Below are 25247 nucleotides of genomic sequence, written 5' to 3' on the forward strand. Positions count from 1 at the left end.
AGGGCGGCGGGTGGCGGCGCCCGCCCTCTTACTGGCGTCGGCCTCGGCGTCGGGTGCTGCCCGCGATGGAGGACGTGGGGTCGGCGGCGGCGCGGGTGGGCGCGGTGTGGCTAGCGCTGGTGCTCGCCCTCATCGTGGTGCCCTCAGCGCTGGGCGTCTCGCTGGGCATCTCCGAGGCCTACATGTGGGTCCTGATGAAGACGCTGGAGGTACGCGGGGACCGCCGTCCCCTCAGGCCGGCGCCCTCCCTCACACGCCGGGCCGCACCGCGCGGGGGGTGGGGGCGGCCCGCAGGGCCTGTCCTGCCGCCCCGGGGACTCCAAAATGGCGTCCCCGGTGAGGCGTCGCCCGGGGCCGGCGTGAGGCGGGGGGCACCCCGGGGGGGCTGGGCCTGTACCCCGGTTCTCCGGCCCGGGCTGCTCCTCTCCGGCAGTGCCCCTTCGCCCAGTGGCGCCGGCGCATTTGTGTCTCCTCCTGAGGAGACTTGGCGGGCCCCGTCGGCCGGGCACGGCTCCCTGCGGCCGGAGGAAGCGTAACTGCTCCGCCGCCGGCTCCAGCCGCGCCCTGGGCGGTGGCGGGCCCCCGGCGCGGCCGGGAAGGCCCCATAGGCAGGTGTGAGGGGATGGGGATGGCTTTTCCCGCCCCTGTGGCCCTGCCCAGGGCTGGGCAGCCCGCAGAAGTATCTGTGCCCCCGACCCGCCTCGGGGAGTGAGGGCAGTGGAGGAGAGGGGGTAGGTTACATCCTGTCTGGCATCATCTATGTCCATTTGTAGTTTTGGAGTTCAAACCCTTAGGCAGAAACCTAAATCCTTATGAATTTAGTGGTTGTGCAGACTCTGGTGTGTGCTCCTTGAACCCGCAGGAGTGTGAAATAAACCTTGTTACCTAAGGCTGTACCATGTCCTGGGCGTGGTTGTCTCTGCTTGGTGTCAGCTGTTCCCCACCTGAGAGAAATGGTGCAGGGTCATGTTCTTGGAGGGTATAAATGTCTGGCAGCATGCCCAGCGCCTGTGACGGTAAGCGCTGGGAGTGCTGATTCTCAGAGATGCCGACTCCCATCCAAGTCCAGCGTGTCCAGCACCTCAATTGCCATTTTCCCCCAGATTCCCTGGTAAAGTGAGCTTCTTGCAAAGGAACTGCTTTCTGGGCTGGACATAGTTCATATGCGTGTGAAAACACTCCCTCTGAAGCTCATAGTGGTGGTGAGGAAGAGTGTTTTAAAATGGCTGGTGGAAATGATCTGATTTAAATCTTTATGCTTTTTCCAAGGAGGAGGGGAACCCAAACCAACAAAACAGTTGTAAGGAGGAAGAGTAAAATGATGCAAGGCGCAGTCTGTGGCAATGCATCAGTATGTGACTATGGAAAGTAGGTTTTGTCTAATTTCATCTTGTTCTATGAGGTTTTCAGTCAAACCTTGCTGATGTACTTCAGTGCCTTTGAGATCCTTGGTGCTTGACTAATAAAAATTGCATCTGTTAAATGCATCTTAAGTTAAAATGTTTCAAGGCTTTTGGTGAGAATGCGCCTGCTTGAAGTACTTTATGGGGCCCTGAATGGTATGAGGATAACTGTTAAGGGTAGAAGATGCAGTTGTTACTGGAAAAAAATTTTTGGATAGCAGAAGCTGAGGAGGTGAAGGTCGCACTGGCCTGAGGGAGCAATCCAGATGGCCTAGTAAGATAGGCTTGTTTGGATGACTTGCCTTCACCTGTGATTAACCACAATTTACATTCCTTATTCTTAGATAATTAATCATTACTTTTTAGTGTCATCAAATGTTGCGACAAGAAGTGACTCAAAATGTCTTGGGCAGAAGTATGGAGAAGCAGCTGATGGCATATTGATGATGGTGGCTTGTTAGGCTAAGAGTAAGGGCTCTCCTGGTGCCTAAGGGAGGAGGAAATAATGACTTATCTTGAGAGTCACCATTACTTTCATTAAATACTTTCAGGAATTACATACCACTCATTATATTAAAAATATATTCTATTAATACATAATTATATTGTATATAAATATTATATATAAAAAAAGAAAAGGCAATGACAAATGGGAAGTGTTCTGAGAAGAGGCTGGTAAGTTAGACTTGCTCCAGGAGAGTGAAGAAGCTCAATCCACCTAAGTAACCCTCTTATCTCAACTTGGCCTTGCTTTGCCTGTGAATTCTTTATGCCCTCAGAATACCCGCATGGGGAGAATGCCTGAAAGAAAGTGTTTTGTTGTGAAATGTCTCCTGTTCCTTGGCTTACAAGTCTGTCTTGGTCAGCAGCCTGATGGAGACAGGCTGATAGTCTGTCAGCCAGTTCCAAGCAGTGCCTGCAAGAGCCCCTGGATACGTGTTGTTGCACCTGACTTTTCCCTGCCAAAAATCATGTTAACAATGGAAAGTGTTAAAATACATAGCTGCTAGCCTGTGCAGTTGCTCGGGTGTCTGAAACTTCCTGGGCTGTTGAATTGAGTATGTAGGTTTTCTACTGAGAAGCAGGTTTTCTACTGAGAAGCAGTAGTCTGGTGGCTATGTTGAGTCATAGGATGCTGCAGTCTCTGATGGCTGAGACCTTTTCCACCACAGTGGTTAACTTAATGGCTTCCTTAAGCTTCCTCTTTGGCTTCCAGCCCTGGATCTCCCAGGTGGTCTCCCTTGTCACATTGCAGGAGGGTGGGCTCTTGGGCCTGCAGAACACTCAGTCAGGATGGCACTGCTGCTGATGCCTTTGTTGCCTCTTTGATGGGCTAGATTGCAGGAACTGTCTACAAAGTGGTGGCTGTTTGTGCACCCCAGCTGAATACCAAGTTGTTCTCTGGCTTTGCCTGTTTATATCCCACATGTTTGCATGGTGGGAGGACACAGTGACTATGTGGTTTGTTTCCTACACGGCATATATTGTCAGGTAACATGTGCTTTATTAAAGCTAATCTGTTGTGAGGGTCCGAGCCTGTCAATGTGGGCACCATAGTCCAGGACTAAGTCTACAGTTTGCTGTGGCATGCCTGCTGGTCCACTGTCATGTCAGATGAAACAAGGCATATAAAAATGAGTCTGTGGTGTTCAGTTGTCATCTAGGCTGTGGTATGGAGCGAGTTGACAATGATACTGGACTTGTGCTTCATTTTTTTCCTACCAATAAAAATAAATCTGTTCCTGCTTGTTTCACAAGGGCAGAAGCTTGTTCCCAGTGCTGCAAGCATGGTCCAAGAAAAGGGAGGGGAAAAGCTCCTTTTAGGAACAAAGTGTTCTTGTACTTTTGACTGTCTTGACATTACTGACAATGGAGATCAGTTGGTGCACAATAGCTTTTTCTCTATGCTGGGCTGCCTCAGGAAGGCATGTGCTTCTAAGCAAAATGCAGCATGTACAGACAGCAGTGTTGAGGATGTGCTTCTGTCGGTTTGCGTTGTGGGTTGCCTTTGACCCTTAAAGCTGGTCATCCCTAGTGCAATACTTATGTGGAGTATATAAGTATATTTTTTCCTATGTGTTAAGGGGAAAAAGAGCAGAAAAGCATCACATCAGCTATGCTAATACCAGAGGAATGCACTACAGCAGGCAGACTACTTGCTATCGGAAAACCTGCTTTCCCCATCACATAGATATTCCTTAAAGTACATTAACTTGCTTCTGAATTGCCTTACCAAACTAAGCAAACTTTTAGGAAGCTGCTTACTTCCTTCTGCCTGTGGCTTCCCTTTCAATGTAAACAGAAGGACCTCTGGCACCGTGTTAGCATGGTTTTTTTAAATGTTGGATTACTGCTACAAAAGCATTTCCAGCAGCTGTTTGCTCCTATGAGGAGCTAGTCACCTGCCATGCTGACGCTTGTGAAAGCACTTGCCACAGAAATCTTTCCTATTGCCGAAATGCTGGGGACTGCCTCTTGTGATCATCACGTGTGCTGCATTTCTCCCTGTTTGTTTTTAAACATTGTCAGATAGCTTCCAATTTTAAATTTAGTGTGTCTTTACCTCTTGGTCTCATTTTTCATCTGTCTTAGTCCATCGCCTCTTTTATAAGCTCTACTGTGAGTTGGGGTTGATAAGGCACCTGCAAGCATGCCATTTGAGTTCTCTTGCCAAGCAGTGGAGAAATCTAGCCTTTCAGAAAATGATTTATCTTTCATTAAGGCCCATAGAGCAGCCAGTACCACAGAGCAATCTGTTTCTCTATTTCCATTGGTTTGTAGAAAATCTGGAGGACTAGTTTAGACTGTATGCCTATATATTTGGCAGTAAGAGTGAGCCCCCTGAGTGATGATCTCTGCTTGACAGATTGCAGCTCACCTTGTTAAGAACTAATTCCAATACTCCTTTTTTTCCAGTCTGCTGTTTTCTTTGGGGTGTGCCTAGCTCCCTGAGACAGGGTTGACTTGTCAGCAGCACTTGTACGGACTGCCCTGCTTGCTCTTTCTAATGGGAAAACATTTCTTGTGTTTTTAAACTGTGTTGTGCTTGTTACTTGTGAAATAATTAAGAAATGAGCTAGCCTGAGGGAAGTGGAGTTATTAGGTCACACTTGTGTTAAAAAACAGTCCGGCTATAAACTAACATCACCTTATTGTGTATTTTGGGCTAATGGTTTGTTGATGGCTGCAAGCACTTTGAATGTGGTCCTAATGGGACCTAATGGACCTAAACTTGAGAATAATATACCTGTGGGGGAGAAAGGACCTTCCAGTGCCTGTGGTCAAACTGTAGTGGTGGCTGTGCAGGGTAGGTTGGATGGGCTGTTCTGTCCTGTCCTAAGTATGCCCAAGTTTCTTCCCATGGACCCCCATCAGGATTGCATGTGGTGCTGAGTGTAAGGGTGGGGGAGGGAAAAGGAGAACGTGTAAGCTAATAGATAGGTGAATCATTGTGGGGTTTTGACTGTTTCCTGTTTGACTCACTGGCCTCTGAAGCAAGCTTTTCTGACTATTGTCGTTGTGCAGTGTCAATGAAGGCCTCTGTGTGATTGGTATCCTTCAAGGACTGCCAGGCAGAGGAGAAACAGAGAGCTCTGAAGTGAGAGAGTAACTCTGAAGGCTGCCAGCTCAGCTGTTAACAAGAAGCATGTCTTGGAGATGTGCCTGATGTGAATGATGCACCCTTGTTTACAGGGCTTGGACTGGCTTTTGGAATAGTGTTTTAGTGAATCTGCTGCATAATTTTGAAGTAAATCCCTGGGCTGTATTAACCTAGACCCCACTCCTGTGAAGGCCATTATGTATGTTTTCCACACATTTAATAATCAAGGCTCCTTGCACATAAGTAAGGTTGGCAGAGCTGGGGGTTACCCTCTGGTGGGGTTGCATCACTAATTAGTGCAGCATCTTTCTGGTCAACAGCCCTGATCTGAAACTGCTCTCAATTTCACAGCTTGTGAACATTGGGATTTCTGATACTGTTGATAGGAAAATGCTGTTAAAAAAACAACAGCAGCTGTATTCAGAGCTTACCTTAAAGTAACAGTTTGTGAAGCTGGTGTAAAAGAAACTGCTTGGCATTTCTGTTGCTGATGCAACAGCATCAGCAGATGCAGAAGCTTGGTTGTTTTCCTGTAAAGCTGGGCTCTTTGTTGTTCTTTGGATACCTGTCCACCAGGAAGGGCTTGTTATACAACTCATGTGTGCAGAAGAATTTGGAAAGCTGCTTGGAGGCAGTGACAAGGATGTCCCATTGGAATAAGGAAAAGATGGTATGGGAGACCACAGATGACCTTTTGCCCTCACTCAGAAATGGTTGCTCCTCTTGGTGGTGGTGTTTTCCTCCTCCTCACACAAAACAACCCAATAATTGGCATGCAGATTTTGCTGTGTTAAACAATGTAGCATTGCATGGGAGGTGCTATGAAATCTTTCTGTTGTTATTGAGGTTTGGAGAGCCTCCAAGGAGGAGTGCTCACCTAAATTAGCATATAAACTTTTGCTCTGAACATGACCTGGCAGTGCCTTTAAATAGGGGAACACCAGTGATCTGACTTCATATGGCTGCACATTTCATCATCAGTAATTCTCTGCTCTTCTGAATAATCGTCAAGCATTGCTGTTAAGCTAGAGGTGATGTAAAGGTGATAAACAGGGTGAAAGGCAAAGCTCCATCTGTTAGGGAAACAGTCCCTGAAGTGTTCCTAATAACTTGACTTGTGATTGATCCTAACAAAGTATCTCTAGATGTGCTTTCATGAAACATGTCAAGCTTGGCTTTGGAGATAGTTGCCTGTCTGGCAACTATCTTATCTGAAATGATGTAGTTTTTTTGACATCCCTTGTAAATAAGGTGTGACTTCTGCCTCTGAGGTCTAACTGGATCTTCCTCAAGTACTGCATAGGTCCTATATATGTGGGAATTGCTTAGTGATGCATAAGTGAAATTGATCTTTTGGCCATTTTGTATAGGCTGTTGACTTGCTGTGGTTTTTTTTTAAGGTGCTGATCAATTAGAAGCCTTTCCTATGAGGATGAGGAGGGAAAGGTTGATGTTTTCCTTGCCTAGTGAAGTGTGGTATCTTCAAACTGTGCCTTGTGTGATTAAAGCATCCAAGCTACTTTGTCCTGAGCAGTTGGAATACCAAAATTTCAAAACCAGACCTGTGGTGATGTATGTGTAGTTTCTGTGATCATGCTGCTTTCTAACTTTACATGTTAGTTCAGTGAGTAGCCCCAGCTGCAGAACTATTTTTAATCTGTTTAAGAGCCTGGTGTTTTATACTTGTTCCCCAAAACTGCTTCAGGAATCCCTGCTAAAGACTTAGGTCTGCACCAGGGTGCTCAAGACTGCCTGCTTAGCACCAGCTTGCAAGCTGGGAGAAGCCACTTAGATTTGTGTCAATGTTACTAGTAAGTGATAAATCTGAAAGACCTGCCAGTCTGCTTTTTGCTGATCTCCCGAGTAGAATGGAGGCTGCTATGGCTTATAATTTTGTTTAATATTTTTTGATCTCTAATACACAAACACATTATTTTTCCCTCTATGGGACGGATCAGTGTACATTGTGATAGCTCTTTGTAGCATAAAGCTGTTCTTTTTAGCATAGGAACCAGCTGAAGCAGCAATGGATGGTGCAAAATCCCTAGCTAGCAGGAAGGAAGGGAGATTGCTTACATTCCTGCATGTGGTGTCTCTTTTGTTTTCCAAACTGGATATAAACAAACTTTGCACTTGATCAAAGTCCAAATTTTGGCTTTGATGATAGTGCCTTTATTTCAGGTGCCTGAGAATAGGTGGAAGGATTAGATTAAGTAAAGTTAAGTAAAAATGTCTTGCTGCTTAGTTGCTGGAACACGCATAGTTTTTTGGAAATATGGATTGAGGGAAGAAGAAAGCTGACATAGAGGACTTAAAACTGGTTTGCTGTAGCATCTGGTAGACATGGGCCCTTATGAATGCCAAGAGGGGAGCAAGAGGGGGAGCTGGTCTCTTCCTCGCTGGTTTTATGAAGCATGCTTAAATCCCCTGGGAGATCTGGCACCAAAAGTAAAACTGCCTCAACTATTGAGTTGTGGAGCACAAGTCAGCTGTCCCCTGGAATGCTCTGTGCAACCTTTGTACAAGATGCCACGCTGGTGTCAAGCTTGTGGCGGTGCTTCCATCTCCTGGGAAGGCATGGGTAGAGGGCAAAGGGAACTGTCCTCTCCAGTCTTTCTCTTTGTCCCTGTCCCCACCATCTCCCAGGTGGGGTACTACAGCTTTCTGGAGTTAAATGAAGCTGCAGACCAAAGATCAGACTACTTTCGAAGCAGTAATGTACTTTTCTGAATAGGGTAGATAAATGCATCTAAGCAGTAGAAACTTACTTGGGTTATGTGACCCTGCAATTTCTGTCTGCTTTGGGAAGAGCCCACTGTCTCCTTTGCGTAGCGAAGTGTCAAAAGATACTGCAATACAGTAGGATATTACAAGCTTTTGAGCATTACAAAGGCCTGTGTCCTCATGGCTTGTGCTGAGGCTCAAACTTTTTGACACATCTAGCATGAACTTGTAACTGCAGGATTTCTGTAGCAAGAGCCTTGTGAAGGAAGTGTTGCATGCTCTTTCTGAGCACCAAACAGCAACTTTTCTCCCAGGTTTTGCAAAGCAAAAGGTGGTAGTGCTAGGTTTTGATTACCTGTTTGAGAGGATTTGGAATATGAAAACTTAACTTTGTCAGCTAGTGTATATGGCTGAGACCATTAGCCCAGTATGTTCTTACTCTTCTATGTAATGTGACTTACCTGCTTACAGAGATTTTAATTCATTGAATACAGTGGTTCAAGTCTGGTCAGAGAATGATGGTGTCAATGTATTTGCTGGTCTGCCTGTACCTCCAAATCCATTTAGTAGAGGAAATGGAGGTATTGTGAATAGTTTCTTCCTTGAACAATGTTTCATTTCGGTGTTTCCCAGAAGTTTAATGGCCGTAGCACTGCCGAGGATGATGTGTAGCCAGAAAGTACCAAGTTACTCCTACAGGTAAAATTAGTTCCTGGAACAGCTACTGCCTTAGCAGCAGCAGAACTAAGAAAATGAATGAATACATTGGCAGGGTAGGTTGTGATACAGCAAGACCTGATATAGTAAGCAGTGCTGGCTGTTCCTGGGAAGTGATGTGGTGGAGGTCATGCCATGAGTCAGGACACTGACCCTTCAAAAAGGAACTGCATCCCCAAATGCTCCACAGCTCTGTTGGAGGGGGGAGGTGGAAACTGCGTGGTTTAGCATTGGTCTGGGTCCTTTCTGTGCAGATCAGCAAGGACCATCTGTATGTTGTTCAAACAAAGTATGCCTTTGATACTGCTTAAGGACTAGAGAGTAAGTTGTTAAGGTTTGAACAGGATGATATCGTGATCTTTTGATATAAGCTAATTTCTGCCAGGTCACCTGTCTGTCTTGGAAATGCCTATTATAACAGTATTCCTAGAAATACGATTAAGTCTCTTGGGGGAAAAATTAATGTGCATAACAGGGAGCCACAAAGTCAGTCCTCGTTGGCTGAGCTTTCAATCCCTTCACAAAACTGCCATGTAGGGAAAGGAAGAATCCAGGCCAGAAGGGCTACTCTGTCATCATGGGCAGGCTTTGGGGCAGCAAAGGGGTTGTAGTCATTAACCCAGTGAAAATGAAGCCTGACGTAGGAGGTAGAAGGGCTATTTAAAAGCACTGTGTGAAACTGAGTCAGCTGAATGTCAAGAAAGCCTTTTGGCCCGAGAACAGGTTAAACTGGCTCTAGCCCCATCAGGGCTGGAAATGGGAGGAAGTCTCCTGACTCCGTGGTTCTGCCACGGGGGTTTGGAGGGAGCAGAGCTGCTAGGAACCTTTGACACTTGTTGGGGAGCAGAACTTACTTTATCACCTATTTCAATCTCATTCTCCCAGCCCACCCACTAGAAAAGAGCAGGTTAACCCCAGTGAGCTGGCAGCCCTTCCCAAAGGCAGGGTAAGGGGCTCTCTGCAGGTGTACACTAGAGATGGTGATTTGGCCTGTTTCTCTGCTGCTCAGAGCTCTAAAATGCCAAGAAATGAGCAGTTGCAGAGTCAAGGGAAATTTTGGTTTTGTTCAGCTCGGAAAAATCTTTGGCCCAATCCTCTTTGGACTGAGACAGAACTTAAATGAGACTTCCTATGACTGCAAATGCTGTTTTGGTTTTTAGTGGAGTTAGCTGTATGCAGGCCTTAGTGTGACTTAACTCAGTTAGGACTCTTTTTTTTTTTTTTTTTTGCTTCAGTATGGTGAAAATACTGTGAAAGACAAGCTGAGTTGTGATGTATCTGTTGGATCTGTGAACACATGTTGTATGCTCAGGGGCTGTTGTCTAGCTGAGCTCCTGGAGCTTCCCATACAGCCATGACTCAGTGGATGATGTGCAAGTAGCAAATCTGACAGAGGCCTATCAGGCTCTTGGTGGTTGTGTATCTGAACTGGAACTGAAACATCTGTGAAGCACCAAGTCAGCTCTCCAAAGACTGGCAAGCAGAGTTGGGAAGTACTGACTAGCATGGAGTGGTTTTTTTGATTATTAAATACACTGAGACAGTGTTTCTTCAAGGAACTGTGTATGGGTTGGTAACACATCTGAGGAAGAGGGGTGATGATTACCTGGTGAAGCTATTCTTTGAAAATCACAACCTGTCTTTGATTAACTGTTGCTTTTTTAGGTGACTTTTTTCTGAAGTGAATACTACATTTGTGAAATTAATGTTTTCTTTCTCTTTAACAGTGGGCCACTATACGGATAGAAAAAGGTGTCAAAAAGCCACAGCCACAGATCTTAAAGACTCCTGCTGCTAATGGTGAGAGCTCTGGGTAAAGACAAATTGATAATGAACTTAGAACTAATGTTCTAAAGTTGGAGAGCTGAGTCCTCTTCAAATGGAGAAGTTAGATGTGTGCATGAGAGAACTGGAGAAGAGGTGGGGTGGTTACAAGCTGTTACATCTAATTGTTTTGCAATGTTACTGGCTCAAGAACTGTTCCTGCAGAATGAAATGCTTCTTTTACTGGCTTGTACTGAATGGTTGAAAAATCAGGGGATGAGGAAATGAAGGGTATGAAGTAACAATAAGTTTAACAAAACAAAGTAAGAGCTTAAGATGGAGACTGTCCTCAGCTGAGGGGAAACTTCTGAGTTACAATATGGGCTTGATTTTTGTCTTGAAATCTGTCTTTAGGTCACTGCTTGCAGGGCTGCTGGCCAACTGTCTCAGTCCTAACAGCATCAGAGTACACTTAATAATCTCTGAGGAATCTGAATGTTTAGTGGACAGCACTTTTCTTTCCCAAGCTCAGTGCTTTTTCTTTTGTAGGACTGCTGGATGGAAGTGTGTGGTGTTATACTTGTTCCCTTTTTTCAGTCTGCTGCTATTCACCTTTTGCCCCCTGGAGTTACCTCAGTGTTTGCCAGACGAACTTCTTACACTCATTATTTGTAGAAAGACAGCTGAAGAGTTGCTTCATATGTCTTCCTTTAGCCCAATTTTGAAATTAGTTCTTTTACTATATCTTAACCCGTACTCTGTGTGTGTCATGGTAGGCTGTACTAGGTCAGAGTTGGCTGTAAGACTTTGGAGCTGTAAGCGCAGTGAGAGCAGTCTGAGTTTGCCCAGGAAATAGGAGAAGGCTGAACAAGGTGTTGCAGCCAGTGCTTGGTTTTCTCCTGGTTCCTGACTGCCTCGGTATTGCTACTGATTTGCTTGTTTTTGACAGCATTTGACAGCAGTGTCAGCATATTCTATGTGCTCCCTCATTACGCAGCACAGCTGGAAACAGGACCAGCTTGCCAGTTAGTAAAGTCAATTGTCACCTGATTCTACGAATTAGCTTGTGTGAACATGATACAGTAAAGGGGACTGAACTGTTGAACTGGCTGTGTGTTTCATCTCCAAAGGGGTATCCCTATCAATACTGTAAACACTGGTATTGTACTGTCTGCAGGCCAGGCATGAAAACAGACTCTGATGTAGCAGATCCAACTGTCAGTTAGCCTCTGCAATAGTAAACTAGAGGTACTGCACAGCAGCTCTTAAAACAGGTTAAAATTTGTCTTATTTAATTGCTGACTTTAAAGTGGCTGAGAGTGTATGTCCTGTATCACTCACCAGTGTCCTGAAAGTTGTGGGGTTTTTTTTGGGATGGGGAGAAGGCAAGGTGAGTGATCCTGACAAATAATGTCAATGTCCTGCTATCTATGTTTCACAGGTTGTCAGTGATGCAGCAAGATATCCTTTTTCTTCCTGTAAGGGTGATAGTGTCCCATCACATCATGGGTCAGTCAGAGGGCAAGAGATCCAACTGTGCTGCTTTATCCATGCAGTAGGAGCTCTTGTCTTTCTAGACATCTGATCATTCTGGCATGTAGTTTTTTCTTCTCTAGAAAAGGAAGGCCTTAAAGGTGCAGGAACAGGCTGTCCCCATGTGCTGAAAGATGAGCTGGTGGGGAAGAAGACCAGCCTGGCTGAACAGAGAGCTTTGGCTGGAACTCAGGAAAAAAAAAGAGTTTATGACCTTTGGAAGAAGGGGCAGGCAACTCAGGAGGACTACAAGGATGTTGTGAGAAAATTAGAAGGGCCAAAGCCCAACTAGAACTTAATCTGGCTACTGCCGTAAAAGGCAATAAAAAATATTTCTATAAATACATTAGCAACAAAAGGAGGGCTAAGGACAATATCCATCCTTTATTGGATGCAGGGGGAAACATAGTGACAAAGGATGAGGAAAAGGCTGAGGTACTTAATGCCTTCTTTGCCTCAGTCTTTAATAGTAAGACCAGTTGTTCTCGGGGTACCCAGGCCCTGAGCTGGAAGACAGGGACAGGGAGCACGATGAAGCCCCCATAATCCAAGGGGAAATGGTTAGTGACCTGCTACACCACTTAGACACGTGTCAATGGGGCTGGATGGGATCCCCCCAAGGGTACTGAGGGAGCTGGCAGATGTGCTCACCAAGCCCCTTTCCATCATTTCCCAGCAGTTCTGGCTAACTGGGGAGGTCCCAGTTGACTGGAGGTTAGCAAATGTGACGTCCATCTACAAGGAGGGCCAGAAGGAGGATCTGGGGAACCACAGGCCTGTCAGCCTGACCTTGGTGCTGGGAAAGGTTATGGAGGAGATCATCTTGAGTGCCATCACGCAGCATGTACAGGACAACCAGGTGATCAGGCCCAGCCAGCATGGGTTTATGAAAGGCAGGTCCTGCTTGACTAACCTGATCTCTTTCTACAACAAGGTGACCCACTTGGTGGGTGAAGGAGAGGCTGTGGATGTCTACCTAGACTTTAGTAAAGCCTTTGACACAGTTTCCCACAGCATTCTCCTGGAGAAATTGGCTGCTCATGGCTTGGACGGGCGTACTCTTCACTGGGTAAAGAACTGGCTGGATGGCCGGGCCCAAAGAGTGGTGGTGAATGGAATTAAACCCAGATGGTGCCCAGTCACAAGCGGTGTTCCCCAGGGCTCTGTGTTGGGGCCAGTTCTGTTTAATATCTTTATCAATGATCTGGTCGAGGGGATTGAGTGCACCCTCAGTAAGTTCGCAGATGACACCAAGTTGGACGGGAGTGTTGATCGGCCTGAGAGTTGGAAGGCTCTGCAGAGGGACCTGGACAGGCTGGATCGATGGGCTGGGGCTAATTGTATGAGGTTCAACAAGGCTAAGTGCTGGGTCCTGCACTTGGGTCACAATAACCCCATGTAATGCTACAGGCTTGGGGAAGAGTGGCTAGAAAGCTGTCTGACAGAGAAGGACCTGGGGGTTTGGTTGACAGCTAGCTGAATATGAGCTGGCAGTCTGCCCAGGTGGCCAAGAAGGCCAATGGCATCCTGGCTTGTATCAGAAATAATGTGGCCAGCAGGACTAGGGAAGTGATCGTGCCCCTGTACTCAGCACTGGTGAGGCCGCACCTTGAATACTGTGTTCAGTTTTAGGCCCCTCACTACAAGAGAGACATTGAGGTGCTAGAGCATGTCCAGAGAAGGGCAACGAAGCTGGTGAAGGGTCTGGAGCAGAAGTCTTATGAGGAGCGGCTGAAGGAACTGGGGTTGTTTAATGTGGAGAAAAGGGAGGCGCAGCAGAGACCTTATCACTCTCTACAACTACCTGAAAGCAGGTTGTAGCAAGGTGGGTGTTGGTCTCTTTTTCCTGAGTAACAAGTGATAGGACAAGAGGAAATGGCCTCAAGTTGCGCCAGGGGAGGTTTAGAGTGGATATTAGGAAAAATTTCTTCACTGAAAGGGTCGTCAAGCATTGGAACAGGCTGCCCAGGGAAGCAGTTGAGTCACCATCTCTGGAGGTATTTAAAAGACATGTAGATGTGGTGCTTAGGGACATGGTGTAGTGGTGGACTTGGCAGTGCTAGGTTTATGGTTGGACTCGATGATCTTAAAGGTCTTTTCCAACCTAAACAATTCTATGATTCTATGGTAAAGGAAGAGAGGACCTGGCTAGTAGATCGTGTTTTATGACCTATCTTTCCATAAAACTGCAAGTACCTATTCCCCCTGTATGTGTGACTGACGGGTGTATAGTGCTAATATGTGCTGTAGTTCAGGACCTGGACTAATCTGGGTGCATTCTACTGCCTGGAGCATTAGTGATAGTAAAAATGGCCTGAGGTAATTCATATACATGTTTGCATGCAGGCTATGTTCAAGCTGTCTTATGGATGGGGATATACAATCACAATGGTGGCCTGAAGCACACTTTTTAATGTCCTTTTATATTTGAAATTAAAATTAAAACCTTTCCCCTCTGTAGGTGGCTCTTACTGCAGTAAGCTGGAGCCTAATTATTCCTTACTGGAGAAGGTATGGGGAGCAGCGGAGATATGGAGGCTGACCATCTGTATATTGGTCTTGGGAGCTTTTTAAGTATAGGACTAACTGACTTGTGGTTAGGAGTCTGGATTCCTGTATGTGGATGTGCCCTTGAGGGCCAGGGCAGGTGTAGGTCTAACAGTGCAATATATAAGTTGGCAATTTGGCCTCTCTGTCTGCTCATGTTCTGTCACCTCAGGAGGACCTGAGGTGAGACCCAATTGGAGAGACCCAATTGCATTACACAATATTTACTGAGGGAGGAGAAATTCCTGGTGATAATGAATTATGGAGTAGCTGATTAAAACAGGGTAAAGGTAAGTGTGTATGTGTGTGTATGCATATGTGTGTTAAGTGCTGAAGGGGAATGTGTAGCACCTCTTCCATCTTTCCTGACCATCCAGTCCTCACTAAGAGGTGGGTCAGGATGGGAGGGAGCATTGCAGGTGCATGTGCAAGGGCAAGTTTTCCTATTCCCAGGCAGAGCAAAAATGGTCCTCCTGAAAGACCTTAAAATCCAGTGTCCCTCTATGAAAGACAAAAGAGAGCATGACTGAGGAGACACCACCTTTCTCTGCGGTACCAAATCCAGTGTATTTCACATCTGTTGGCAGAAATGGCAACCGGTGCCCCTGCGTTGGTGGTGTGATAAGGAATAGTCCCAAGAAAAATGTTGGCTGGTGTAGTTGCTGTGTGAGGAATTACCTGGTGCTGTCACCTCAAGGTCCCTCTGTGTTAGAGGGCAGCATGTTTATGTGCCAGGCCTAATGGTAGCTTTTGGCTGAGCAGATACTTGGAGGCTAGATGTCTATCTCATTGCACCTGAATAACCAGCTGGCAGTGTGGGTGTTGGCTGTGTCGAAAGGCAGTCCTCTTCAAGTTGGTGGGTTTAAAAAAACCACAAAAATGCTGTTAAGTCAGAGTTTTGAAAGTGACATCTGCTAAAAGAAAAGCTTATGCAACTGATGTGACTAAGTAGATAGTGTCAAATTTGAGCCTGGTGTAATGAGCTGACCAGAGTATGTGAGCTTGAAAGCCTGGGGCTTGTGCTGTGACACTGAGTAAAGAGGCAGCTATGGCTTTTTTGGTTTAGAGTGATGTTTGCTGTACTCCTGCCTAATGCTGCCTTTTAGCTGTCTTTGGCAAACTCAGCTCTGCCCATGCCCAAGGGATTAAAGGCCATTAAATGTTACTTCTGATTACAAGAAGGCTAAGTACATCACCTGAGCAGCATGTGTTTAATTCTGTTCATAATACCTTCAGGTGCTGCTGAGATCTTGGCTTGGAGTAGCTTGTCCCAAGGCTGCAAGGCAGCTTGTGCATGGGGGTGTCGTATGACAATGACAGCACAGGCTGGTGAGGCAAGACATTACGGCTGTGCTATCTTGGCTGTGCCAGCAGTGTGTTAAACTTGAACCCTGGGCTGGTTTCAGCCAAGAAGGAGGAACCAGGGGAGCCAGCTGCTTGGCTGATGCTGAACCGGGGGGCTGGATAAGGAGGAAGTGTTCCCAGTTCTCCTGGGAACTGGGGAGAAGAGTGGTATTTGTGTGATGGGTGCTGGAGAGTTCCCCTGGCCAGCAGCAGCATGGAGCAGACAGGTTGGGCTGACTCACCTACAGTCCTGGATGTTTCACAGCTTAGAGGTTTACAGGACTGACTGAGAGAAAAATTGAACCACAAACTAGAGCTCTAGTTTGAGTTTAAAATACGACGTAAGTGTAGTCCATCCTGCTAAATGTTTGATGTTATGCATGTTTGTCTAATTTAGATCCCAAAAGGATCCCAAAGGGCATGTGGGTGTTTGGGTGTGCCATATTAACAATTTATATTTATAAGCTAGTGATAGGACAATGCACTGAGGTGGTCCACTGGTGGAATTGCAAGCTGTGGCTGCCAGGTTCAGAGCTGAAGGTGCTAATAGGTTTTGTTGCAGTGTGACATCTCACATGTTCTTTAGTGTTTACCTCAGTGATTTGTGGGGCTTGTATCTTGGAGCTTCTTGTGTTATCCCATATGTATGCTACAGTGCAATACAAAGATTTTCCGTGTCACTTGTAATTTAAATGTTGCATGTGATTTGCATAGCAGATATATTCACAAAGTTTTTCTGCTGGCAAGACTTCCTTGGGATGCAGATTTCCACATTGTGGGATGTGTATTTGTGGGAAAGTGCCTAGTAGCTTGAAACAGTTGGGTGCTTCCTCCTTTCCCATTTTTTTATCTCAACATGGAAGCACAGAGATTATGCAATTTGTCAGTGTGTGTCTGACAGAGTGGCAATCTGAACTTGGACCTCTGTAATCCTAGTTGAGTGTCTCAGGATAGTTGTTCTGGTCAAATGTTATTCTAGATTTCTTCAGTCATCAATTTCTGGAGCCAGACTTGCTTACCAGAAAGCAGCTACTTGATCTTTATGTTTAGGTTACACAATTTGTCCTTGCCTTTGAAAGCTCTAGTGAGAAATTGGTGCTTATCAGACCATAAGTATAAAAAATGAAAAGGGGGTAGAAGAGGGAATACTTGCTATTTGTACTGCAATTCTGAACTTTCCAGGTTTCTTTTCTATTGCCAGGCATTGTGTGGGCAGAGTTCAACTGAAACACAACTGTTAGGGCCAAGCTAAGTTACATCAAGGCATCTCTAGACACAACTTTCTTTGACTTTGTATTTTTTGGAGGGTTTTTTGTTTTACTTAAACTAAAATAAAAAATAGTGTGGTCCTGGCTGTGCTTGTAGAAAAGGCTTGTGCTGTGAAGGGAGGGAGGTGCATTTGGTTCTAAGCTGGTCCATGCACAGATGTCAGGTAGCTATTGCAGTCTGGGGCTTTCGCAGGCAGCAATAGAGCATGTGTCAGCTGAATGTGGCTGTGGGATGCCAAAATGTCTGACAAGAGACAGGCCTAGGGAACAGGGAAGCCTCCATGGGGGAGATTGAATGCCCTTAAATACACAGAGTACCAGGAGAAGGGAATGGAAAGGCCAAGGTCTCACTTGGTTTCCTCTGGAAGCACAAGATGGTCTTGGATAAAGTTGCTGAGTTGGGGTCTTGTCAGATGGTGGGAAAGGGTTTGCATTCTTGCTTCACCTTCAGTAGGCAACAGAACTTGATATATTTGCTGTTCAAGGTGTTTATGTGAGGAAGGGGAGCTAGAACTGGCCTACTGAAGAGTATGCTGTGTTCAACTATCCATCTGATCTTGCTATCATAGGAGGGGCTCTGTCAGTAAATTTGTCTCCTCAAGTAATGCCTAGTGGCAAGTGATTTGGAGGATGACTGTTACTGTATAGAATTACTTCCTCATATGGTTACCCTTTCCTTCCCAAGGTATCATTGAAAGAGATGAAACGCCTATGGAGAAAGAAATTGCGCGTCTGCATCGAGTGGACTTTGAATTCTCTGACATATTCTACTTCTGCAGAAAAGGGTTTGAGGCCATTGTGGAAGATGAAGTCACCCAACGGTTTTCCTCTGAAGAGCTGGTCTCCTGGAATCTCCTCACAAGGACTAATGTCAACTTCCACTACATCAGCCTGAGGCTGACTGTTGTGTGGGTCATTGGGGTTATAGTGCGGTACTGCTTCCTGCTGCCCCTTCGGTAAGCTTATGGGTGTGGTGCTGAGGGATTTTGTCAGTCTAGGAACACGTAAATGTGTGTTTTCTTGGGAAATGTCATCTCAGCTTTTTTAACTGGAAAGCAGCGTTAGCAGATACAGAAGATGAACTGGCTTAAATTCTCCTTTGAATGGTTAAGAAGGCATTCAGAACATTTTTTATCTTGCCATTTACTGTGGAGAGTAGATTAGGGCTAGTGGTCATCTCTTCTGTGAATGCTTCCCCTAAGTCATGTGTATTGGCAACATAAGTGTAATTTGGGTGAGCTCTAAAACTCCGTGACACTATATGCATTGGGGTATCTGAATCTGCTGCCTTTGCTAGACCACGATTTTGAGCAATGTGTCAGGGGATTACTGAGTTAGAGAACTGGATATGTCAAGTATTTGAGGAATAATTGAATTCTTGCAATCCCTTTCCATTTTAAAGGGGAAAGTGATATTAAAATGAGCAAAACTACTTATTTTGATTTAATGTCTATTTTGTCTGTAGCTTTACCCTTGCTGCCATTGGGATTACTTCAATGATTGTGGGGACAACAATGGTAGGACAGCTGCCAAACAGCAGGTAGGTACTGTGTATGGTGTGTAAGGGATGAACTTGCCAAGTTGCATCAGTGCAAACAGCTCAAGATTAGGACTGGACAGATTTTACAAGTGGTAGACTACTGATAGTCCACTGCACCCACAGACTTGTGCCCGTGCTTTTAGTGGCATTTTGAACTTGGGCTGAGGTTGGCTTCTTGCCAGGCTTGGCACTGAGGTTGGTGATTTCTAATGGGCTCCTCTTGCTGTCATGAGAGTCTCAAAGGGAGTGTTGTAGGGAAGATAACCGTGCTGGGATGAAAAAACCCAGTGAGGAGATAACAGCCTTGCGTAGGTGACACCAAGGGTATGACATGTCTTGGCTGAGCTGCTGTAGCAAGTGAGTGGTAGAGCTGGGAATATCCCTCTCTGCTCCAGAGTACCAGGAAAATTTCAGTCCTGAGTTGTGTTGAGTAGGCTAGAGAACATTGTGTGTGTGTCTAGCTGCTTTCCAGGATCCTCCAGATGCCTGTGATTTCTTTCAGTGTGAAAAACTATCTGAGTGAAGTGGTCCACCTCACGTGCTCCCGCATCCTCGTCAGAGCTCTGTCTGGTACTATACATTACCATAACAAGTGAGTGAGCTGATGTTATGATAGCAAAAGCGTGTGTATACTTCTATGTGTGTGAATATCCCATTTGAAATGGGGCAGGTCTTTCCTGACCTGTGGGTTAATGTCACACTAGATGCTGACTCACCTGACAGCTTTATGGAACTGTTGTGTGTGTAATGTGGTGCTTAGTGCCCTAGTAGTCTAACAAAAAATTATGTAATTACAGGGAAAACAAACCTCAGAAAGGAGGAATTTGTGTTGCCAACCACACATCGCCGATAGATGCGATCATTTTGACAAATGATGGATGCTATGCAATGGTATGAGCAGACCCATGATGACTACAGCAGAGGGAGAGGGGCCAGGAAGGGGAAAGATTGCGGGATATTGGTTGTGGAGTTCAGTACTTAACTTTCACAGTAGAGATGTTTACTTGAGCACTAGTCAGTGGGGAAAAAGTATAAATTGTGCTGAAGTTGGTCTGCAAGATACGTGCTGGTGGAGTTGTCCTGGCAGTGTCAATGCTAGGCTCTTCATCTGGTGAAATACTTGATATATGCTTCCATGCATGTGTCTAGATCTTTTCAAGTGAATGCATTTTAATAGTTTTTGTGGGCACTGCCCAGTTGTGGTTTGCAGTCTCCAGTGTGCTTGGGGTTTTTTTGAGGGGGATGCAGAAGAGGAAGTTCTGCTTTTCAGGTGTCTCATATGCTGACGTGCCTTACTGGGCCTGCAGGTTGGCCAAGTTCACGGTGGACTAATGGGAGTTATTCAGAGAGCCACAGTCAAGGCCTGTCCTCACGTCTGGTTTGAACGCTCGGAAATCAAAGATCGCCATCTAGTGACAAAAAGGTGAGGTGTGGGTTGGAGCAGGGGATTGCAGTGCTAGTGTAACTCCGGTTTACCTACTGGTGCCTGAGAGGACACTCCCGGCTATGTAATCCCAGACGAGTCATTGAACATCAAAGACCCAGATGAGGAATTAAAGCTTTGGAAAGACAGAAGCCGAAGAAGCTGATGAGGTTGCAATGGGAAATAGGGAACTTGGAACCTTGGGATCTCGAGAGGGTAAAAGGCCGACTTGTGAAAGCATGTTCTCTTAGCAGGAGTCATATCTAGTTGTCTTATTCCAAATGATGACTGCTGCTTATAAATGCTAATCACAGGGATATGAGTTATCTGAAATTCCACATTACTGTAGGCTGGAATGATGCAGGGTATTGCAAATCAGTAGATGTAGGTAGGAGCGGAAGCTATCAGTATAGTAGTGGCTCAACAGCAGTTCTTGGAGTGAGTTGAAGGGGTGGTATGCAGCAAACCTGATCATTCAGAATGACCCAAATATGCTTGCTTTTGTGAGCTTTGGTACAGTAGGCTGTGGTCAAAATGTCAGGTTCCCAGGTCACCAAGGAAGGCTTGAAAAGTTTATACAAGGTGAAACGGTTCAGACCAAAGCTTTTGGTAAGGTCTGGATTGCAGCAGACTGTCACAAAACATCTCATTTGGGTAGCCATTAGCATAATAATTAATGGCCGATGAATTCAGATAGACATTTTGAAAGGATGTGAAGATACTTCAAATTCTGGGATTTTCTGTTAAAGAGAAATACTGATGAAAAAATGGGCTTTCTGTGACATGAACTGTCTTGTCTTCATTTGAAATTGTGAGCCACTAGAAATAACAGGCTTTACTTGTTTGGGTGAAGGGCAAAAATGTGTCTAGTTAAAAAACTGAGCTACATACAAAGGCAATTATCTGCAGAATGTCACCAAAGGCATACTCATGAAAACTGTAGTACAGTGATAGAAATTTTTCCTAATTTTTAAAGAACTTTTAGGTTTATTTTGACAGGTTAACTTCTTCACCACCTCATTGGCCTCTGTGCGGCAGGACACCTTTGCCAGGTCATCCAAGTCTTATTCAAGTAGTGTGAGCAGTAGGCATCTGAGTCCTCTTTAAGAAATCTGCTGTTAAGTAAGCAGTGCCTGGATGGATGGACTGCTGCACAATACTCTGTCTTATGTAGGCAATTTCTTGCAGGTTGAGTTGATCAGTTAATTGGACTGACTTAATGGCATACATTTTGTTGGCTTCCCTGACAGTCATTAATAAAATACTATGGAGGAAAGAAAACAGGATGTTGCCTCAGTGTAATGCACCAGGGGCCTAAGGGATGGCTTGCCCAAAGCCTCAGGTTTGTCAGAAACAGAAAAGCAAGTACAAGTTAGTGTCCAGTAAAAGGCTTTGGTTTCAAACAAATGTGTTCTATGTAAAGATATTTTTAATGCACCTGCCTGGGGCAAGAAGAGTGGAAAGGAGCTATTTAAGTGTTCCTTCTGCTTCCACAGACTCAGGGAACATGTGGCGGATAAGAGCAAGCTCCCGATCTTAATTTTTCCAGAAGGTAAGAAGCTGAACTGCTCCTTATCTCCATTCAGTGTAGATGTTGTCCCTGTTCTCTTTTCATGGCTTCTGGTGCTCAAATGTATCATCACCTCTGGTTTAGATTTTATTAGGGCATTGCTATTTTTCATCTTTAATATGAGATTACACAAAGACAACACAATACTGTCCCTGGCTGTTTGGTCTCCTGGCAGAAGCTGTAGGCAGAAGAATGAGGAGAATGTTTCTTTTGCCCTGTGAATATCAATTCACTGTCCTACAGATCTAATCTCAGGCTTGTGCTTTTTGTTTCGCACATGTTCTGGCTTTGTTCAGGGAGTCAGTCACAAGACAAAGAATGAAAGCAAATAGGGGAGACATGCTTAACTTACCCATAAAGGGTGCTCCTCAGTGAGTGTAAGACCTGTATGTTGATGTAGTGTTGCTACTGAAATGTGGTAGGCTGTGTGAAGTAATAACTTCAGTTTATCTTCTGGACAGGCACCTGCATAAACAATACATCTGTGATGATGTTCAAGAAGGGGAGCTTTGAAATAGGAGGGACAATCTATCCTGTTGCAATCAAAGTAAGTGGAAATAGCTGGCTGCTGAATTTCAAAGTTTGGGATCTGCTTTTGTCAGGGTGGTAGGAAGCTGTTTCAGTACAGCTGCTAATGACGGCACAGCAGCTCTGGCAATTGGCTACATGCTGTGGATGATTCCTAGAGTATAAGTGGCTGAAATGAGAAAGTGAAGTCCTTCAGCCTATGGAGCCTGGCTGGTGCGACCTGGTGGGGTCAGCTTCTTCCTCCAGAAAGCTGGAAGGAAGGGAGATCCAGCTAGTCCTTCCCAGTACTGAAGGGAAGAGAAGCATGCAGCTCGCAGCAGACTTAGCTCTTTTGTCTGTTCAGGGAAATGGGTGACATCTGCTGCTGGTTCTGTCATGTAATCACAAGCAGCACTAATAAGCACAGGCTAATTTTTCTAAAGCCTCATTCTAAGCAAACATGTCTGAATTTTCTCTTACTCTGGCATGTGACTGAAGGCATCCACCTCAGATCTGAGACAGGCTCTGATGGTCTGTGGGGAAAGGGTTTTATCATTTATTTTTGTGATCCCTTACAGTATGATCCTCAGTTTGGAGACGCATTCTGGAACAGCAGCAAATATAACATCGTGAGCTATCTGCTGCGAATAATGACCAGCTGGGCCATTGTTTGCAATGTGTGGTACATGCCACCAATGGTTAGAAAGGTAATCTAGCATCTGGTTGACAGATTACTATTTAAGAACCTGACCGTGTCTACCAAGTGCCTCTTTTTACTCTTTTTCCCCAAAACCCCTACTCACCCCATGTCTCCAAATCGGAGTTTTATACTGGACTTTTGTTAGTGTTGTCTTTTGATGTATAATTGGACTTAGATTTTCCTGATGCAGCTTGGTACCATCAGCAGTGCATCAAATACGCAAAGCATAGCAGTAAATATACAGCTATTCACAGTAGCAATGCTGTTAATGTTCCATCCTGTTGGAGCAAAATTTTCCCCTAATTTCAACACTTTAGGGGAAAAATGAGCTAAATTATTATCACATTGGAACATCAGATTGTATTGGCATGGTAAGGGATGGATTGTTTGGCAGTGAGCTAATTTGATGAGGCAGCAGATGAAAAGTGTTACAGAAGTCTGTTTCAATTAACTTCTCTCTGCTTTGATTATGTTGAATTTATAACCCTTGAAGGAAGGTGAAGATGCTGTTCAGTTTGCCAACAGAGTGAAGTCAGCCATTGCTCGCCAAGGAGGACTGACTGAACTTCCCTGGTGAGTGATGCCATCCTTGTTAGGCTTCGTGGACTATCTGTTGTTAGTTTGGTTGAGAGGTGCTTCCTCCCTTAGCTTTGTGACAGATAATGTTCAACATAACTTTATTCTGCTCAGGAGAAAACGAGGAGTAACTTCACATGCACATATGTGTATGTGGAAGTAAAAATAAAAAAGATGCATGAAGTCTTGGGAGCATATAGCGCTCATGCAATGAGTTTCACGTAAAGTCTTGATGCTTTTGAGGAGGGCCCCTTCACAGTTGTTTCTCATGTTGAGACTCACGCTGAGATTAAGGAGCAGCAGTGAAGTTACTTGGTAAAACTGATGAACAAGAAATAAAACACAGGGCTTGAGGCTTTCTGCTCTGACTTTCTCATGTCCTACCTCAGTAAGTAGCAGCATAATGCCTAGATTTCATAGGACTGTATGGAACAAACTTGAGAGCAAGGTTCTGATGAAGAGAATGGGCAAACAGATTCAACTGAGGCCCAGCTGGCCCTCTGAGTGATGTAAGGCAAGAGACCGCTATGGTGTTGCACAAGACCAACTGCCTCTACAGTCTAGGGAAATAGCATCCCAGGTTGGCAAAGATTTCTATGCCTATGGTAGGTGCAACCTGTTATGAACATGAGTAGGCTGCTTTAATGGGCTAAACTCAAAATTTGGACTGCATATGCATTATGACTTAAGATAAATGTTTTAATAAACATGCTTAAACTTGGATGTTCTAGAAGTTCTGAAGAAAAGCCTTCTTAGGCTTTTCTTAGTTAAGAAAAGCCTTAACTTCTTAGTTAAGACTCTAGAGTTGACTAAGTTAATAATACATAGTTTGATAACAATAGTGGTAACAATCATGATGGGTTACTTCTGTCTCTTGCTCTGTTCCAGGGATGGAGGTCTGAAACGAGCGAAAGTCAAAGATACTTTCAAAGAACAACAGCAGAAAAACTACAGCAAAATGCTAGTGAGAAATGGATCAATAGGAAGTCTGTCTACAGGAACAGAGTCAGACTGAATGGTGGTTCTTGAAAACTAATTTTGCACAACCAGCCTTAGCAGGAATAATGTTTTTTAATAAAAACCCCCACAAAAACTGGAGCAACAAAATCCCTCATCACATGTATGCATATTCTCTGTACGGCTGGTGCAGAGCCTGACAAGGGCAGTGTGTCTCTGTCTATCCCTGCCTTTTCACTCTCCTCACTCCCCTGCCCCATCCCCATCTTCATGTGATGATGCACTGCAGCTCCTGGTATTCTCTAGCTGAATGTATGGAGAGTTGAGACAAAAGGAAAAAAGCATCGCAGTTTTTCCCGAGTTTGTAAGGATGAAGGGAAGTACACCAAACAGATGCTGTCAGGACACTGGTTGTGAAGATACCTCTTGTTCATGGTACTTTGAAGAAGCTTTAAACATAATAATTTTGTCTTTTTTCCTGTTGCTCGCAGACTTTTAGCTGTAGATTGATTTAAATAACATGTTTTAGGATGATGTCAGAACTGTAAGATTGACTCTTTTGGTTAGCTTGCACCTGGATGTGCAAGGGGGGAAGGGAAGCAAGGGCTGCAGACCCTAAAGAATGGGAAAGGAGCTGCCCTGCTAAAAGCACAGTTCACGGACTTTGAGGAATTTGGTGGCCTTATAACATGGTATTGCCTTTATTGATAACTGCTACCTGAGGGAAGATAAGGGGTGAGTCCTCAATCTCCCTGTCCACTGCTACTGTTGAAATTGCTTTCTTGAGATCTGGAGCGGTAAAGGTAACATACAGTAAGCAGCTGGATAATGTAGGCTATGACAGATGAATTTTTATGAAGTGGGTTTTCAAGACTACCCTTCAGCAAACATTGCTGCTAATGGCTTAAAGATCTCAAGAAAGCCACTTCAGAAACACTTTTTGTGTTGATCTGGGCTAGCAATAGTATCACAACTATAAACATAGGATCCACAAGTCATACAAGATGTGGCATGTTCAAAACTGCAATATGTTGCTGTCTGAATGTAAAGAGAAATAAATTCTATATTTCTAA

General features: G+C 44.9%; 1 protein-coding gene across 1 annotated transcript; it reads left to right on the top strand.

Moving 5' to 3' along the window:
• Positions 1–25247, top strand: LOC142409413 (glycerol-3-phosphate acyltransferase 3). The gene is made up of 12 exons (XM_075500912.1): positions 1–209; positions 10173–10245; positions 17587–17857; positions 18367–18441; positions 18944–19033; positions 19239–19332; positions 19749–19864; positions 21361–21416; positions 21896–21981; positions 22520–22648; positions 23135–23214; positions 24106–25247. The coding sequence occupies exons 1-12, from the start codon at positions 66–68 to the stop codon at positions 24230–24232; spliced, it is 1341 nt and encodes a 446-aa protein (XP_075357027.1). The 5' UTR covers positions 1–65; the 3' UTR covers positions 24233–25247.

This window comes from Mycteria americana, chromosome 4 (assembly GCF_035582795.1).
Source record: "Mycteria americana isolate JAX WOST 10 ecotype Jacksonville Zoo and Gardens chromosome 4, USCA_MyAme_1.0, whole genome shotgun sequence".
Classification (NCBI taxonomy): domain Eukaryota; kingdom Metazoa; phylum Chordata; class Aves; order Ciconiiformes; family Ciconiidae; genus Mycteria; species Mycteria americana.

Bases quoted from the DNA above. Each gene is read 5' to 3' on its own strand.
- LOC142409413 (XM_075500912.1), top strand. From the start codon at position 66: ATGGAGGACGTGGGGTCGGCGGCGGCGCGGGTGGGCGCGGTGTGGCTA. The intron at 21,417-21,895 runs GTAAGAAGCTGA...TCTTCTGGACAG, and splicing joins GATCTTAATTTTTCCAGAAG to GCACCTGCATAAACAATACA. The intron at 23,215-24,105 runs GTGAGTGATGCC...GCTCTGTTCCAG, and splicing joins GGACTGACTGAACTTCCCTG to GGATGGAGGTCTGAAACGAG.